This window comes from Eublepharis macularius, chromosome 7, assembly GCF_028583425.1.
Source record: "Eublepharis macularius isolate TG4126 chromosome 7, MPM_Emac_v1.0, whole genome shotgun sequence".
Taxonomy (NCBI): domain Eukaryota; kingdom Metazoa; phylum Chordata; class Lepidosauria; order Squamata; family Eublepharidae; genus Eublepharis; species Eublepharis macularius.
Genome location: NC_072796.1, coordinates 52,593,519 through 52,613,555, shown reverse-complemented (window position 1 = coordinate 52,613,555; position 20,037 = coordinate 52,593,519). Strand labels below are relative to the sequence as shown.

At 40.4% G+C, this 20,037-nt stretch overlaps 1 protein-coding gene across 2 annotated transcripts in view; it reads right to left on the bottom strand.

Annotated features, from left to right (window-relative positions):
* Positions 1-20,037, bottom strand: part of MBP (myelin basic protein) — a 144,709-nt gene that overhangs the window by 79,258 nt on the left and 45,414 nt on the right. For both annotated transcript variants that reach the window (XM_054984692.1, XM_054984691.1), the window contains exon 3: positions 8,310-8,403. In XM_054984692.1, coding sequence (XP_054840667.1) covers positions 8,310-8,403 — 94 coding nt within the window. The remainder of the gene's footprint in view (positions 1-8,309; positions 8,404-20,037) is intronic.

The following is a 20,037-nucleotide window of genomic DNA, read 5'->3' as shown; positions in this document are numbered from 1 at the left end:
ACACTACACCAGACTATCACAAGGAAAGGGAAGAGGGAAGGGACAAAGGGGAGTGGAAAAAGAAAAAGGGGGGGGAATGAACTACAAACACTAAACACTACACTTCAATGTTTCCCTTCATACTGTCATAATACAAAAATAGCTCCATAGAATAATGATGGAGTGGTTAATCATACAGAGAATAAACATTTCAAATTCTGATTAAACTTTCCTCCCCCTTCTGGGTCCCGGACGCAATTCTCTCTGTGCAACTGCTGTTGCAATGCTCTCCTCTTCCCCCCCCCCCTCCGGCTCCTCCTTTTCTTCGTTCTTGGTGCAGCAGAATTCTGGGTTTTTATTCTCAAAATCCTTTAGTTGATCTTCTGATAATATCTTATAGGCCTGATCTTTATATCTGAACCATATTCCTTCCGGGAATAACCATTTGTACTTTATTCCATGGTCCCTCAGAAGAGCTGCAAACTTTTTATATTTAAAACGCCGTTTCCGGACTAGAAATGGAACGTCCTTCAAAATCTTGACTTTCAAACCCATAAAGTCCAAATCCGCATTGTATGAGTTATATAGGATGGTGTCCCGAATCTTTTTAGTTGAAAAGTCAATAATGATCTCACGAGGCAACTGTCGCTTTGTTGCATATTTTGAAGAAGCCCGACGGACCTCCAAAATGGCGCTTTTAACCTCTTCTTTAGTCGTCCTCGCGGGTGTCGCCAGTAGTTCCGAGACCAAATCCCACAGATCCTCATTTTCCTCCTCTTTCACGTTTTGGAGACGCAAAATTGTCTGCGTTCGTTCCACTTGTAGCCCGATCAGTTGGTTCTCCACCAACTTCAACTCCTTTTTTGTAGCCTTCACAAGTGACGCACTTTCCAGAGCAGACTTTTCTGCCCCCCCCGCTGCTGCCTTAATGGTTTTCACCTCGCTTTCAATTAAGCCCACCCTTTGATCAGTTTCGTTCAGCTTGTCAACAAAGGGTTTTATAGCTTCCACCACCGCCCTGCGCACCAATTCTTCGAGCGACTCCCCTTTCTGCAAGGTGGCCGAGATTGACTTACCGAGAGCGGGACTTTGCTTCTTTGCTGCCATTTTGGGGGGGGGGGGGCGCCAACAAAATTCTGGAACTCCACGAAGGGGAAGAGCGAGTCTTCTTCAGATCAACCTCTCCTTCACAAACGCTTGTAGAACAGAAGGGATTCGCTTGTTTACAGGCTTCCGCCTGTTTCTTTTACTTGCCGTTTCTCGTTGCCCGGCGGCACTCGAGGCGCCGCGCACATCTGCCGGCCTCCATAGGGACAAACGGGCAATTCCCTCCCCGCATTGATTTCGGGGAGTTCTTCCCGCCGCGTCCCGGACCCTGGCTCCCTCCCTGGGAGTCCTGGGGGCTAATCCTTGCAGATCAGCCGCCCGGTCAGGGTGCCCGGTCGTTTCCTCCCGGACCAGCCGAGAGGAGCGTCCGGCATGGCTGAGAAAACGAAACCGAAACCCCTGTAATTTTTTCATCTTATTCTGCATGACACCTTCCCAGTAACTGCATCAAACCCATTATATAGAAGGAGTGCTGTCAAGCTGTTCAGGGTTTTAGTATCCGATTTCTGTATTTTGAGGCTTCCGATACAAAGGACCTCAAATTAGCTGCTGATAACAAGAAGAAACTAACTATGAATAAAGAGGCACAAGATAAAAATCTCTCTCTCTTTTCCTTATTCTAATTATATTTATATTTAATGATATAAGAGCAATCTAGTTAGGGTTGCCAGGTCTCCTTACCCTCCTGGCAAAGGGGGGGGGGACACCCGGCAATCACCTTTTGAATATCCTTGTGCGCGCACTTCAGACGCGATGCAATGATGCCATTCCCGGGAGCAACATCATCGTGTAGGCCATGGGAATGCTCCCGTGCTTCACACCTGGTTGATTCGTAAAGAATCGGCCTGTTTGGGGCCCAAATCAGCCTGGCACGACGCGCAAGAGCTTTCCCATGGCCTGCATGATGATATAATTCCTGGGAGTGATGTCGTCGCACCACACTGGGAGCATGTCCCAGGAGGCCTGTTCCTGCCTTTCCCCCCCACCAGCTAAGTGAGTGGTGGCAGGGGGTGGAGGCTGGGATCGGAGGTTGGGAGCGGCAACCCTAAACCTAGCACACATAATCCCATTCACCCAATACAGCACAGAAGATCAATGTTGCCCAAGTTGTTTCTTTTCATACTATACAGCATGCACTTGCTAATCAACAAAGGACACTTAAAATATTTCAAAAATTGTAACATGAAGACTGTGTAGAGTGATATAGAACTAATGCAAGAACATGAGCTAGAACTGAGGAAAAAACTGTATAACAAATTGAAGTGAACAACTGTGCCTATTAATAATAACAAGCAGGAGATGTGCAAGGAATTGAAGGGGGTATTTCATTTTCCTCTCCCCTACTATTTCCTTTATTCCTTTCCTAAAAGTCCCCATAGTCTATCCTCTTTTCCTGCTTCGTTTTCAACAGTATCCACATATTTGGCTATGTTGATATATTGATAATTACACCTAGCCAAAATTAAAGACATCAAGCCAATTTACTTTCTCAACTCAAGCGAGTTGAGAACTTTCAATAACACCCTAAAATACATAACCCTTTCCAACTAATACAAATAGAATTTGCTGCAAGTTTACATGGAAGTCAGTGTGGTGCAGTGGTTATAGTCTGGGAGATCAGAGTTCAAATTCTCACTTTGTTAGGTGAACTCGGATCAATCATACACTCTCAGCATATCCAATCACTGTAGTGAGAGGAAAATGAGGATGGTCGAACAATGTATAGTACTCTGCATTTCTTAAAAGAAGGGAGGGATAAAATGTACTAAAAAGACAGACATAAGACTCAATTAATTCTATGGGATTTATCCAAAATAGAGAAGCACAGTATTAAGAGTATTTAAACTTGATTTGTGCCCAACAATAACTTTATATCTGAACAATGTAAATGACATTTCCACTAAAATCCTCACCTTGGCTAAAAACATGATGCCACACAGCAATGGGCTCAGAATTTTCTTGCCAGAGTGAGCACTGTGCCACTTTGTCTCCATTTGGCATTAATTCTGTAGCTTGTTCTCAGGGAACTATTGTGCTTGCAATTGATGGGACATGCGGCCTTTTGACCACTGAACTGCAATAACCTTGGCTCTGACTCCTGCTTGGCAATTCCATAATGTCTACCAAATGAAAGAAATTAAACAGGTAAGTTACTATGGAGCATTTGCTTTCATTTGGCCTCACTTTTCTTATCTTGTTTATCATTCCTAGAGATTGGTAGAGTGAATATAAACTATAATAGATGGTATAAATGAGGCACTTCAAAACTATATACTTTCTGGTTTTATATTTGCACAACTAGTTTCCTTGCTGGCCGTATGTAAGCATATCATAGTCAATGATGATGGTTTTACTTTTTTTCAAAAAAAGGTTGATGCCATTGCAACAATTAACTGTTTCTTCAAACATCTAACTATTGATAAGCAATGGAAACTAATATGGATTACTTACAAGCTATCAGACGCTATTAAGTTTTCCAATATTTTTAGCTCTTCTGCTATATATTTTGCTTCCTTTCCCCAATCTTACCTGCTTGGTAGTATACAATTTGCTTTTTTCTATATAGTTCAAGAAGGGAGGCTATACAAGTAAAAGTCTGACCTGAGCTCTATCCATAGAGATTGTCTTTTGATAGTGATTAAAAGTTATGCTGTGGTCTTGCAATGTATTTTAGTTGTAGAAAAGATGGAATCTGCCACATTTCCCAGAACTGTGTCACAATTTTCTGTTTCCAAAATTCTTCAAAATTGAACATATGCTGTGCATTATGACTGTGTCTTCTTTTCCTGGATCTCTTCTTAATATTTATGTGACAATACATATGCTTAATTATGCAGGGCATTAGATATCACCGGGTTGACCTTCTGAAATTCAGTTCTCTATGATGCATATACCATAGATGCCTATCTCTTAGACAATCTCCTTCCTTCCTTCAGTTCTTTTTCTTTGGGATCCTGCTTCTGACGCTATAAATCAAGCTATTAGCTTTCCCCACACCATGTAAATTATTAAGTAAAAAACAGTGGGAGATTGGGTAGACCTAATATAATGGTTTTTACTATGCATAAAGCATTTCAGTTGATGGTCATGAAGCAGCTCCGGCATCACTCAGCTAACGAGTAAGGCTTCAGTGAAAGCTAGAAATGGTCTTTTTCATTACATCTGCAAACCCATGTAAGCGATACAGCTACTCATAATAGATAATACTCCTGCTTAGAGACCTTGAGTTTGACAGAACAGTCATTCCGGACTTGCCCTTTTATAAGCAGCCTCCTGTGTGCTTCAAAAATCCTCTGATGAGTGTGGGGGACACAGTTGAATTAAATACACTGCAGAAGGAAGAATTGGCAAGATGACCTTTTCTGGTGGTGGAGAGCTTACTCCACAGCTGGCAGAAGAGGGGGACTGGTACACGCGAAGTGCTTTATACCCATTTGGACAACTGGTCTATTAAGGTCAGTACTTTCGATTCAGACTTGCAGTGGCTCTCTAGGGTCTCATGCCTCCTTGGCAGACATGTGGAACTGGCAGTAAGACAAACAACCCTTCCCCCCGCCCAGCTATTTCTTCTAGGAAAAACACGTAGGGTGGAAGAGAGGGAATGATCAGGCTCCTCCTACCTCCATGTGTGCAATCCGCCCTGCGGCTCATTTTAAAGGTGAGGGTTGGGTCACATGTTAGGAGTGACTTGGATTGGGGTTTGTCCCAACCTAATTCATGTTTAACATATTGTCTAACCAGATCCTAACAGTATCTCCTGGCCCTCAGCAGAAGATTATTGGCGTGCACAAAAGCCTACTGGGGAAAGGGAAAGGTGGGGAACATCTGCTTGGCTAACTCTCTTAGTGAGTTAGCCATTCTGTAAGACCGAAACACTTGCCCTTGTAAGTTCCTTGGAGGCAGGGACCTGTCATTTTTTGCCAGTCAAACTCCATAACGTGCCATGTACACTAAAGGTGCTGAATAACTTGCTGGGGAAATTAGAAATACCAGTGGAGACAAGTCTATTTCTCCATTTCTTCTGTATATTTAAAGTTCAACTCATTTGGAACTTTTTTTTCTAAAATATTTGTGCACCCTGGCTATTAAATCTACAGAGGTCAACAAATTTGTTAATTGATCGGGGAAAAAGAGCATGGCTTGGCCTTGTGCCTTTAACAGTCGACACAAACATTATCATGGGCTGATGTCCACAGATCAAAAAACGATTAAGGCAATTCTATCTTACCTGCATTTTTACCAACCTAGCTACCTATCATGCAAGGTATTGGGGCACACTCTTAATTACGAAAGAAAAAAAAGGACTTACTCTCTTCCAAGAATGGTTGCTGAAAAGTGATTTTCTAATATGCTCCAGATGATCAGGCAAGCTTCTACTTAAAGAAAACTGTATTTGGGACGTATAATTTTATCTGTCAGATAATTTTATTTCTATCCTTTCATTGTTTTTCCTCTAGGTTATCTATTAAGCATAAGGAGCTCCTGGCAAGCACCCTAACAGAAAATTTGCTTGGTAGGCCAATATAATGTCTGGATTTTGACTCACAGCAGTTTATTGAGCAGTTTATTAATTTATTTAGCTTCCTCTGGAATCTATTTGCCATGGTTGAAGAGAAGTACAATTGAAACAAATGCATTTTGTTTCTAGTTGCTAGCAAGAGATTTTAAAGCATCAAATCATAACCTTATATATAGAAACATGATATATTCTCTAGTTCTTCCCTAAACTAAATTGCTTTTCTGTGCTGAACAGCATGTTGTACCAGTATGCTTCAGAAATGAATGCTTGCAATTTCAAGCCTTTCCCACTTAGCAGTTTAACGTGCTATGCTGGCAGCAACTTTAGTCAAGGAAAATGCAGCTGCCTTAGGGCGACATGGAAAGCAGTATTCAAACAGGGCAGCTTTTCATACCGCTAAGAGCTTTATTGATAATTGATGTGCTAGGTTGCCTTCAGAAGCACATGGGAATTAGGCATGCATTGCTGTAGCACTTCCGTTAACAAGGAGGTAGCTTGTTCAATTGCCATCAGGTAATCTACCTTATCATAGTCCAGTCTGTAAGTAGAAAGCATTTAGCAGACTCTCATCAGTATAAATGCACATATTATAAAAGGGCATTTAGAATCAATGTTACATCATCATTCCACTCATTATAAGAACTAAGAAGAGCTTAGAACTCTCAACAGGTCATTATTACTGTGGGCCAATGTTGCCCTACACAGAGAAATATACATCGTTTTCATGATCTGATAGTTAAATGAACCTTGGCAAAGAGATATTTTGGACACACTGTTAGCTGTCAGAGCTGCCCCCATAATATTAGAGGGCTTACGATTATGGTTATATGCCATAATCCCCTTCTCTGAATGTGCTTCAAGCACTAAACAACTGCCCAAGCAGGCAGAACATGGACGGTGCTGCCCAAGCCAGCAGAAAACATGGAAGCTGCTGCCCAAGCAGGCAGACACTTGGAAGCCAGATCCCACCTGGGAGATGGAACGTGCAAACATAAGGATGACAGGTGAGGCCAGCTCACCCCCTCCCATGCCCCAGAGGCACGCTAAGGATCCTGATACAATAGGGCCTTCCCAGAGTTCCTAAATTAATCAATGCAATCCACCCTATCAATCTCACCTTAATCACTTTCCTATACTTAAGTGATTCTGAGAACTGACAGCCTCACCCATTCACTTCACGGGTTGTCAATCATAAATGATAACTTCAGTGCCACCTGGGGAAAACCCTGGAAACAGTCTACCAGCTTATTGTACCACTTTGGAGACAGTTCGCCAGCTCTTTGTCTTGCCCTAGAGACAACTTCCTCAATCCTTTGTTCCACCCCAGGAACAAGCACGCAAGTCTTTGTTTTGTGGGTAGAAGATGCAATCTTGCCCTTGGGTAGGATCCATAGTATAAATGAGGCCACCACGCAGTCCAAAACTGTGTGCATGCTTTGGATCCAGCATCCACCCTCGAACCTCCGTTCAAGCCCTTTTGCCTTGAAGTGCCAGCCGCTCAATCTCCTCTCTCCCAGACGTCTGGATGGTAACTATCACCTAACCTTTACTCTCTTTCCTAGTTAGCCCTGAAAGCATGTTGTGTGTGTTGTGTGTGTGCGTGGGTCTTGGGTGCTGCTGATCATTGTTACTTTCAATAAAAACTTCCTTTTTGTTTGAAATATCTGTCTAGTTATTGAAAGGAGTTTTCTAGCTGGGACAATCCTCGTATACATTGATGGACATCCCTCAGTTACCCCCTCTCGCTGCCTTCTCCTTGCAGCTAGTTCCCCACAACTTGCAAGGAGACCTTCCCTCTGGGTAACACCAATGATGTTTGGCCTAAATTATTTTATATAGTATTAATAGAGACCTGTTTTATGTTATATTATTGTAAGGACAAATTCCAGCTTTCTTTTATGAGCCCTTTAAGCTATGTGCCAGCAAAGTTGAGATAACTTAAATATAGATTTACTGTTCATAAAGACCTTGCTCTCTGCCATTTGGTCAACATGATCTCTTTAAAAAATCCTCATATCTGTCTGCCAAGTTTCGATCCCTATGGACATGCTAACTATCTGCAAAAGGAATTCCTGTCATACTGAAGCTGGAATGCGAAATTCTACTTTTATACATAATAGCAAGAGAAAGTCTGCATGAACAGTAGAAGCAAAACATTTTCTCCGCTTAAAAAGAAATTGCATTTCTTTTACAAAGGATACCAGCGGTGACAGAAATACCCTTGAGTCTCTCATATAGTAAAAATGTCTCCTATAGTTCCATATTTCTAGGGCAGCTTCACATAAGACATAATTTCTAAATGAGTTTAATTTGCAAAAGCAGTGAAGAAAAACTGAAATATCATGTGATGAATGCTGCAAATTTAAAAATGAATAAAATACATTGAATACTTTTAGTAAGATACATTTCTGTACATCACTTTCAATGCTTTACAATGTGTTTATATTAAAATAGTATCTAAACTTAGGCAAATTTTAACAAGGAAAAAATGAGAAATCAGGAAAACACATGAAAAGGAAATAAAGTTTAATTTTCTCCGTGACTATTTTTATATTCTATATAGATTCAAATAATAACCATTCCCTACACAGATTCTCTACAGATTCTGCTTAACTGTAGGACAGATAAAGAAGTGTGTTTTTCATGAGTAAATAATATAAAGATATAACATATTATAAAGTTTCTAATTGTTAAAACTACATACCAAACACTTCATTGTCTTCTGAAGGCTGCTGGACTAGTTTCACCGCTTTAGGACTTGCTTTATTTTCAACTTCTTCCACTTGCGATTCAACGTTCTGAAATGATACATTGCAGAAACAATTGAAGAAAGTATCTTCTAGATGTGCTTGTTCCTTAGCAAACGTATCATTTTTGGCAATGCTCGGTTTCTACAGAGACTGAAGTCAAGAAGTCACCTTCTGGTCTTAAATCCTAGGCACAGTATGCGAGATATAGGTTTTGAAGCTAAGATCAAAGGTTCCAAGGCTGACTTCTGGCTCATATTTAAACCCTAACACTAAGGAAGAAGCGGGGAAAAGGAATTATTGATGGAGCAATTATTAGCGTAACCACTTTACAGTCTCACTGTGAAACAGAAACAAAAAGTACTGGACTATATTAAGAAATAGTGTGGCCCATGAAGCAGCTTTTCTACACAGATGATAAGGCTGTACTGTAACAGAATGGTTCAGAAAGATACTTGGGTAAAAAGTTAGGAACGGTGGTCTATACTACAGTGTATAGTTCGTACTTTCTTGTTGTAAATAAGATATTATTGTGTAATTTTTGCATTGTTTAACACATTAGGTTAATACTTTTGCTTCAGTTCTGTTTCAATTTCTGGTTGGTTGCAGATTTCTACAATCCAAACCCTATTGTATTGTCTATTTTAGGGCTGAGAATTTGAGCATATAAACACTGGTTCTCTGATGCATGCTACTGGCTAGGGGCTCTTCTGGACAATGCCACACATTGTGATAAGCTTTCTCCATACTTTAGTTTTGTCTTAAGCAGGATAACTTTGTTGGTTACAAAATAGTTGGTTACAAAATATACTTGTGAGGGTAGTCTTAGATTCATGCATTCTGATCCACAATCTTATCAAATGCTTATGCACTTCCCATGTGCACCAATGGGGAGATTGTTCTGTGGCCACGTGGAAAAAACACTCTACTGAAGAATAAGAGAAAACTATGTTCTTTGTCTAGGTGGGGACAAATGCTCCAAGCATTTTCTATTAGAGAGAAAGAATAGGAAACTTTGCCCTTTTTAAAAATTCTCATTCTGAGTGTCCTAAAATGTCCTTCAAGCCATTATTCAAAAATGTAATGAACAGATATCACTTCTGTATAGTTTATATGCTCTGTTTCTACAGGATAACCATATTCAGTAAAACTCTGTCAGATTATTCCAGAGCTCTCCTCGATTTACCTGGCTATATAGGAAGCATTCCATTCAATATGGGCTGATATATCATGGGAAAGGATGGAGAGGTACCTTGGTTAGGTAATATGAATCATCAGCTCAGCCCCCACTCCCTCTTGCTGTTGCCTTAACTTAACTGTTCGCTTAGCCTAATTCTAAAATTATTGCAGCGGCACAGTTGTGACTGTTTGAGGTACTGTTTCTACAAGGTCAGGAATTCACTCCACTCTGATATGGATATGGCTTTTCAGGGTTAGCCAAGTTGCAAATAGGGGTGTGCGCTTCAGGTGTCTGATTCGGGTAAAATACCCAAATCGAACCCTATTTGTAAAGATTTGGGATTCCCGAATTGGGGCCAGCATGCTGGCTCCGATTCGGGAATTGCGAATCAAAGCTTCCACGAAGCATTCGGGTTGCTTCGGAAACTTTGGGGCAACTTTAAAGGGCCCCTTGCAAGCGGCAGTTCCCTTTAAAGTATCAGCTGTTAAGCGGCTGAGGGAGTCCCCCCCAGCTGCCTGACAGCCGAGCCCTTTAAACAGCCCAATGGCCACCCTCATATCTCTAGTCCCCCCACCCCAGCCCCAGCCCCCCACTTACCGTACCTCTGATGTTGGGGGCCGGCGGTGGAGGCCTCCTCTGCTGCCTTGCAGCCGCGGCTGTCATTTGAAGTGCAGGAGGGCCCTTTTTGGCTTCCTTTGCTTCCCGCTCTGCAGCGGAGGAAGCCAAAAAGGGCCCTCCCGCCCCTCAAATGACAGCTGTGGCTGTCATTTGAGGGGCAGGAGGGCCCTTTGTAGTCTTCTACCCTACCCTGGGGGCCTGCAGGGCAGCAGAGGAAGCCAAAAAGAGCCCTTTCCACCCCTCAAATGGCAGCAGCGGCTGCCATTTGAGGGTCGGAAAGGGCTTTTCCCCCTTCTCCTCTGCTGCAGGTCTGCAGGGCAGGGGAGGGGGCTTTCACTGCCCGCCCCAACATCAGAGGTAAGTGGGGGGCTTGGGCTGGTTAGGGGCTGGGGCTATGGGGGTAGGGGTTGGGCTGTTTAAAGGGCTCTGCCGCTTGCAAGTGGCAGATCCCTTTAAACTATCAGCTGTCAGGCAGCTGGGTGGGATCCCCCCATGCTGCCTGCCCAGCTGATAGTTTAAAGGGACCTGTGCTTAAACCGGCAGGGGGGTGATGGGGGGGTGCTGGGAGAAAACCCAGCCCCCTGAGTCACTTTGGAATGCTCCAAATCTTTACGGAGCATTCCGAAGTGATTCAAACACCTGAATCCGAAGTGGCTTGCCGCTTCGGGTTCTGGGTGTTCCTGAATATTTTTCCTGCTTCAAGTAAACCCGAAGCAGGAAACCCAAATATTTTCAGGCTGCACACCCCTAGTTGCAAAGATAACTAAACATATTAGCACTGCCAGCCTCGAGGGACTGGACTGCAAAGCCCTTTTACTAACCCACACAGAAAGCTTGATGATGTCCCCAAACTCCACAAAATCTACTCCACATAGGTAGTTCTTCAACAGCAACCACACTACAGTGATTATATTTCAATCGGTCCTCAAAGAGAACAAAAATTCTAGTATACTGGGAGTTTATTACACAGATGTTCATGTTCCATATGTACATGGCATAATTTAGGGGAATAGGATATCTACCTCATTCACACCAGTTTACTTAAATTCAAATGACAGACTTGGCTTAAAATTCTCTAGCTTTTCAATGTCAACCTTACTTACGGCAAAATGCCAAGTTTCCTCCATGTAACTCCAGAAGAAAAACTATTCTTCTTTCCATGAATCAATACTTTCTTGGATTATCTCTCTTTCATTGGTGCTTTGTGCTCAAGCTAAGGAAAGTCTCCAACAAGAACTAATTTTTCTACTGGTTCTCAGATGCTCTACTGCTCTCTTGTGCTCACTTCAGGACAAAGGGCCTTGATCCTTCAGAATGATGTGTTATCAAAAGGAAAAGACAAATTTGCTTTAGATTAAGATTAATAATAAGAAATTATTTCTCTTCTGTTTTAAAAGGCTTTTTAGCTTTAGTCTTTGGGGAGGATAGGTCTCTCAAATGAACAACTGATATGGTATAACAGTGATACCCAAAGAAGAACTAATATAGTGAGCCTATGGGCACTGTAGGATCCAAGATGCTTTATGAAAAGACTTAGACCACTGACTGCCGTTGCAATGAAAAACTAAAAGAATGTAGGTGCTTATAATGGCAGATGCAGAACAGAATATTTTTAGAAAGAAGATAGCTGTAGCCACATCAAAGCAAGCCACTCCTTGAACATCTTTACACATTATGAAAAAATGCAATTAAGCTGCAGGTCTTTTAAAATGTTATTAATTGGATAAAGAAAAGTGTTGTACCTGTCCCACAGAAGCAGATAAGGGGAACGAATGCAGTAATATTTTCCAAAGCTCCATATGAACAACCTCTCTATACATTTATGGCCAAATTACATGTCATGCTGATGTTCCATGACTGAAATTCCAGATGCGTTATTTGGGATTCGAGAACAACTGCACATGGGACATTACGGATTAGGGCCATAACCCTGGAAGAAGTGTTGGCCTTGTCCTCCCCAGGCCATTTCCATATTTGAAAAAGGTCCTTTTGGTACTTTAACACTCAGTAGGGAAAGAAGCAGCAAATCTTCTGTGGCTGCTTCCCAGCATACAGTCAGCTATAAACTTGGTACTGCATGTATATTTTTTCAACAGCATCATTTTTTTTTTGCTATCCTCCAATTTCCTAGTAAGTCCCAGTACTGACATTTTCAGATTAAGGCTGAGTCATGCATATTATGACCAGAGCATTCCCCACTTTAAACATGCCACTGCTGAACTAAGAACCTTGGAGTCTACAATTGGGATGTAACCTAGTATAGCAATGTGAACTTTATGAGGCCTCATGGAAGGTGCAGAAGGGAATACTTGTATGCATTATCACCACCCGCACTCCACAAACTATCTATGACCTTTGGCTTAGCCAGGTCTTGTCTACGATACTACATATTAGGAACTTGGCCTTTTGTCTTTGGCTGGGGAACAGAGCAGTCCTTTCTACTAGATATTCTATAGTTTCCAGTGTCTTCAGAGACTCTGGAAAATGTGCCCTTAAGGTTCAAAGTGTAGCTGCCCATGACCCGACCTGACCGAGACAATGAATTCCTTTATTAGTCATTTTTAATCACAAAAGCTGTTCAGCACTTTAAATTAAATCATCACGGAATTACACTGCACAATCTCATCATGGGTGCTGAAAGCTTTCCCAAATGGCAGGTATTTGCATTTTCAAAAAGACCAACCAAGAGCCTCACCTGCCATTTTCATGAACACAAGAGGCTGGCAAAGATATATAGAATTTCTAACAAAATAAAATCTGCTAACTCACCCCATAAGTGACTCTGGAGAAACTCATATTTGTGGCAAAGAAAAACATTAAGCACACTCTATCCAAAGAATACTTTTTGATTTCAACTTCTGACCTGGAGCTTGCAGTAAGTAATACATGAAAAATAGACCCCCAAACAAAAGAAAACCAAAGTAACAAACAATTTAATCTGCACCACGATATATTAGTTAGCCTTATTTTACTCTGGTGGTTAGGAACGGAGATTAAGTATAGATTAACGCCTATGTTAGTGCTATCACTGCATTACTTCTGCTGGGTCAACCATTTAACAGGGACTGCCTGCTATCTTATGAACCTACCCAACTACTACGATCATCTTTGGACTCTCTGCTTCAAGTTCTCCTACCATCTGAAATTAGGTTGGTGGCAACCTAGGAGTGGGTCTTCTCAATAGTGGCACCAAAACTCTGGAACTCTCTCCCCAGGGAGATTTGCCTGTGTCCTTCCGTTGCATCTTCCACCAGCAAGTGAAGACTTTTTTGTTTCATTTGGCATCCCCTCAGTGATCACGCCTTCCTGCCCAATTCTAATGCATTAAAAAAACTTTTACTGCATAGTGGAATGTTGGTGTTTTCTAGCAGGGGTAAAAATATTTTCTTAAAGATCTGCTTCTGTTTTCATTTGTTTCTCCATTACTTTTCTGCAGAAATATCTTAGTGTTCTAGCATGGAGTAAAATTATTTATTTCTTTGAGGCGTTTCTTTTATGATGCCCTTCTGAAAGCCTGCAAACCATGTAAATTAAAAAAAATAAACAACAACCAAGGAAGCTGTACAGAGATTCACACATTGTCAATGGCCGTTTGGTAAAATCTTCTGGAAATCCTAAGTTTCCAAATAGGAGGAAAAATGTTGCAGGTGAGAGTTCCATAAGCACCTTCATCTAGGAGTTTACAGAGTTCAGGTTGAAACTGCTGTAGACGATGAGGCCAATACGCTCCATTAGAATCTTACATCTCTGTTTTTAGGGCATGAATGTCCTTTCCCCATTTTCAAAGCACAGGAAATAGCTTTTGTTTTCTTCACAGCACAAAATGGACTGAAAGTTTACTAGCAATCAGAAAATGCTTGAATTCCACCTCTGAAGTTAATCTAAGCCTGATAGGAACCCAAATGAGAGAAGGGAAGGCACCATGTTATGTAAGATGCTCTGAGATACTTGCAATCGATTACAAGTGGGGACCTATGACACTTGCAGGGGCGCAATCCCATCCTCCCTGCTCTTGCTTGCTCAGCTGGCTACTTGTTGGCCTATCTCCAGTGCAGCTACCTCTGCCTGTTTAGTTCATGTGGCGGCAGCTGCTGCTGCTGTGGCGGCAGGGGATGGTAGCTCCCCACTCCTCTGCCCAAGCCCTTGCAACATGACTGCCTCTGACCACCTGGCTTTCATGGAAGCAGAAGGTGATGGCAGCTCCTGCTCCTCCCCACCTGCAACTCTCCCCCCTCTTGGGTGGGGATTTTTTTATTCTTTTGCAAATCCAAAGGGTCCTCTGAGTCTGCAGAAGTACACCCCCTATCTGAACTTGGGTCCATTTTCTGGATTATCAACCCACATGGGGGCCAGGTACAGAGTTAGATAAACTATATGGCTTACCATATTGTGCTAATGATCAAGCAAATAAGCAGGGATATATACAAATCCTGAAATATGAACGGGCAAGAAAAAATTTCCTAAACAAAAGGTTGTTTTAAGGAGTGTAAAATGGTTTTACTTCAACACTGAAACTTGAACCCTATCTTAACATAATCCCAAGGCCATAAACTTTTATATTCCAGAGTCAAGAATGTTTGAAATGCTGCAAAATATAGACATCTAATAAGAGTTTCTTGAAGACTTCTAGATCAAAGTAATAAAAATCTAAAACGTTTCATCCAGATTTTCACTAAGAAATTGATAGCAGAGAATAACAGAAACTAATTAGTTATGACGAGGTGACAGTGAAGGAGATTTCCAGAGTAATGCGTGTGTATGATCATGATCACAACAGGACCTTCGACATCATTCAAAAACTACAGCATTCAATCCTGTTTAATTATTTAGTATCATTTAATAAGTCACACAGGATTGGAAACATTCACACAGCATTTACAACACTAAAAGCATTCACAACATTCACGCAGGACTGGAAGATTTGTTTCAAGCTTGTCCCATAAGTGGCTGAATTGCTTTTCGAAAGGGTGCTGACTCAATAATCATTACATCAAGCACGCCATTTTGAGAGTATGGAATAAATACAAACTTAGGTTTTGTTTGAAAATACCTCTCTGGTTATCATCGCAAGAAGCTCATTTTAGAAGGGAAATGGTGAGTCCAATTAAATGGTTAACTTATCGTGATTTGTTGGAATTTTCACAAGGTCAAGTTAAAATTAAATCAAGAGAGGATTTAGTAGTAGAAGGACATGTTTGCCAATGGTTTTCTTATATGCAAATTTCAGAAAGATTTAAGTTAGACAAGAGGCACTATGACTTTGAGCAATCTAAAACTGAATTTGAAATTGCTCTCTACAAATGATGAACATGTTATTTCTAAAATGTACAAATTTTTATTAGCGTTTGAGACAGAAGAGCAAGAATGTATGATTAAATGGGCAAAAAACTGTGGACATGACATATTAATGGAGCAATGGGAAAATATGTGGACGAGAGGGTTGAAATTTACATTAAGTTCTAGTATTGAGGAGAATTTCTATAAGATGATGTATCGTTGGTATATGACTCCTGAAAAATTGGCTGGAATGTACAAAGATGCTTCAAATGTATGTTGGAAATGTGCTAAACATTTGGTAGTTTGGTATGTAGTTTTATCATATATGGCAGTTTTATTATATATGGCAGACATGTAAGAAAGCAAAAAGATTTTGCTTGCAGATACAATCATTGGTTCAGAAGATTTTTTTTTCATTTTTAATAAATTTATTTATAACATAGAAAAGTACACAAATACAAACACAGATGGTTCAGAAGATTTTGAAGATTAAAATCCAGTTGACTTTCTTGTTGGGAATGATGAACAGCCAGTTGGAAAGAAGTTTTGGAACTTTATTTTTATGTATGATCACGGCAGCAAGAGTATGGTATGCACAAAAATGGAAAACCCCACTATTGCCTACAATGGAGGAATGGTGGATAAAAGTTTTGGAGTTTGCGTCAATGGCAAAACTTACTCCACTGATTAGAATAAAGAGATTATCTACATTTCTGGCTGAATGGAAGCCGTTTATAAACTTTTTACTATGAGTGTGTGATTCGGGATTCTGATTTGTAAAAAAACAACCCCAAATTGGACCCAAAATACCAAATCAAAGCGGATTCAGAAGTGGCACAAAAAGGGAAGCTTTCAAACGCCATGCTGGTTGCTTCAGCTGGTGGGAGGTAGAGTGCCCTTGCATCAGCTGAAGCAAGTAGCGTGAAACTTTTCGTGCCACTTGACACGAAAAGTGACACAGAAAGGGGTGCTTTCAAACCCCAAGCCGCTTGCTTCAGCTGATAGACGGCAGAGCTTATATTGATTTCATCTACACTGGGCTCTGAATTCTGTTTTTGACAAAGGGAACTTATAAATGCCATAAACAAAAGAGGGTTCACTGAACAAGGGGGAATGTGGCTAGAAAAATAACTCATAGATAATTATTCCATTAAAAAGATAAAAAGGTTTTACAGTATCTGGTTGATTCCTGAAAGGGCATTAGAAATAACACTTTATAGTGCATGGCAGTGACAATTTCAGAGAAATATCTGTGAATCCAAGTTCAAACACTGAGACATAAGGAAATGATTCACTCAAATGCCATGCCAAGGAGTGCCTTCCACTCCCAGGTGACAGCTGATTCATCTGCAAAATGAGAATCCTGTTCAGCTGGAAGCAATCCACATGCTCTTACCAAGCCAAGACATATCATATCTATACTATTTTTAAAAAGTAGATTTATGTGGTTACAAGAGAACATACAAAGAGTCTGATCTCTGGTTCTCATAATTGGTCAAAGACATCTCATGATTATAGAATGATATTAAGTCTTGTGGTTGGACTTAACAGAGAAGATCCTATAGACCTGATTATCCTTTCCTCCAAAACACAGCAGAAGGCAAGTGCAACAGTAATACTGATCATCCATTCAATAGTGGAGCAGCCAAATCTTTCAGTGTTTTATAGCATTCCTCGGTATTATTATTTGCATCTCCATTACCATCAATTTCCTATTCTCCAAGCATCTAGTGTAGTTGACATCGAGAGCTTCTTCGTCACAATAATGGCCTGACTGATCTAAGAGTCTCCTCAAGCCGATCTTGGTCAGGGAGGTTAGGACCATGTCATCTGCGTAAAGGAGAACTGAAATCTTCTGTTGTCCCAGAGAAGGCGGCATAAATTGGGGAGCTGACAGAGTCTCATTGATATCATTGATGAACAGGTTAAATAGTAGAGGGGCCAGAGCACAACCCTGTTTCACACCTCTACTAATAGGGATTCTGTTGGTTAATGATCCAGAGGTTCCCACCCTGATTTGACCAAAAGTATCTTTGTGCAGCTCACGGAGCAGAAACAGCAGTAGCTTATCGATGTTAAGTTTGGCAAGCTTGGACCATAAGCAGCACCTATTGATTGAATCGAATGCATCTAGTGTCTACTCTCATAACACAGTCAAAAACAAATTGCCCAATGGTGGTAACGATGATAAAGAATAAAACACTCTAGGCAACGACAAGAAGCTTGATAATATAATATGGGGCTTTCTGCTAAACAACTTCTTTTAAAAGAAATATTAAGTTATACAGACACACATTCTGTATTTCAGAAGCATCTCTCTAACAAAGCACAGTTTCAACTTTATTCAGTTTCAGGTGCTTTGATGTTCCTCTGAAATACTGTGACTGCTGGCCAGGAATTACCAACAGACCGTATGAACAATGTAGATGCCAGATACTGTGGCTCTCTGTGGAAGAACAGAAAATACTAGCATGATATATAGCCTCCTTACAAAAAGATACACAGTATACAAGAAGAGAAATTTACATTTTCCTTTCTTCAAAGAGAACATCTAGAAACACTTCTGAGGTACAGCTCATATTGCCATGAAATGTGGGAAATGCCATTTATATAAATGCTTTTTTGTTTTTAAGTATACAGACTCAAAGGTTCTGAAACTTTGTTACTGGAAACCTTCACAGTTGAAGTGAACTAAAAGTATTTAACAGTGCAATCCTATGCAGTTACTCAGGTGTAAGACCATTGAAATCTATAATCCTATGGAGTAACTCTTCATAGGATTGCACTGTAAATCTCCTGCAATATAATTAAGAGATGGTCAGACTTAATGGAACCCTACACCAAAGCATCTCAAGAATGTGCATCCAGCCAAAAAATTCAAGGCTAGGCTGCCCTCATGTGGAAAAGGAATTGATGTGACAAGCACTTCTCTGTGCACTGACCATTTCCCAAGTTTAGCAACCAAAATACAAACAAATTAAGAAAAACTACAGTCAATTTAATAAAGTATAAAGGCTGTAGAATCATGTTTTGCTCAGCATTCAATTTGAATTGCATGACTGTTACCTGAAATACCACTGTATACAAGGGCTGCCCGAATGAAGAATTTATAAAGTGGCATTATTCAAAGTCTTGAAGAAACAATACAGGTTGGTAAGATGCAGCTCTTTAAAAATATGGTTCATCATTAATTTTGTTGTTTTGGCTAAAATGACTTTCCTTCATAATGCATCTCTAAAACAATGTGTTTTAAAAGAATGATAACTTCATTCTTAATTCTTAAATGACATAATGAGTGTATGTAGGAAGTCAAAGAGTGTTCTTTGATTAGAACTGACAACACAAAATGATGTTCTGACTGGTTACTCTCCCTTTCAGATAACTAGATTACAACTTGGCAGAGGTTCAATTCTTTAGCCTCTTTAGAAATGTGGTTACTCAAGCTACAATCAAAAGGAGGAGTGATCCCTTTCCTCACATGCAGCTGCATTAAAAATCCACGGCCTCAGAATTGCCCTCGCACCCTTAAGAAGATATTTCTTCCATGATCCAATACACATATATTTGTCTCATCTCATGTCAACAGGCCAATATTCATATCTAGTTTGCTCAATTTTGCTTCAAATTGAAAAAATTAAATTGCTACACTGACAAAGAAACTTATACATAATCTTTATGAAAGAGATATTTGTAAACTCTGTTCAACATCCACATATGGTTCTCCAAGGAAGTGGTTACTCCAGATAGCTGAATCCCCAGAAATGCTTTAATCTTCCTTTGATATATGGCTCATGGTTATAAACACTTGAAAGCAACACTGCTGTTTGCCTAGTTATAGACTGAGCTCTTTGTAGACACCAGGCTTATTGTTGCATTAAAAGCAAAAGTACGGCCTACTAGTTTAACCATTGTTACCAGTAGACATGTGTTACACAAACATACAGAGACATACTGAGGTAACTTTGATTTAATTTGCAAAGTTACAGAATAAGGGGTGGCCAACATTACTCAAGCAAAAGTCTCAAGCTAATGCCTTCAAATGATGAAAAGCCACAAATGATGCATTTCTCACTTGTCACAAGTTCTCCCTTCCAGCACCTTATATACAATTTTTTGGTAGTTTTTCTCTACACAAAAATAACCTCTTGGGTGCTATTAATACAATTCTCACTTTCTTCATAATAAGTTCTCATCTGCAACTCACAGCAATAATTTCTTCTGCTGCTTCTTCCAGTTTCACAAATACTGTTGTTTTTTCCTTCTCCCACTTATGGGGAACAGAGAAGGAGGGGAAGGGAGTATAGAAGATCACTAGGGCTTCTTTTTGTTCTATTTCTATTTCCTTCTTTCAAGTACTCAGTGAATTGTGTTCTATAAGCCATCGATGAATCACCCCCGCTATGGCATGTCAACACAGTTGACTAGAATTGTTTCCCAGGAGAATATCACTGAAATGAAGTATCACAAAGCTCCTCACAGGCAATTTATGGAAGAAGAAAAAAGATAAAGATCCCCGATGTATTTTTCAAAACCCTGACTTTATTTATTTAGCCATTTATATACTGCCTTTCTTAAAACCAACACGATTTACAATGTCATTTGTAGAAAGC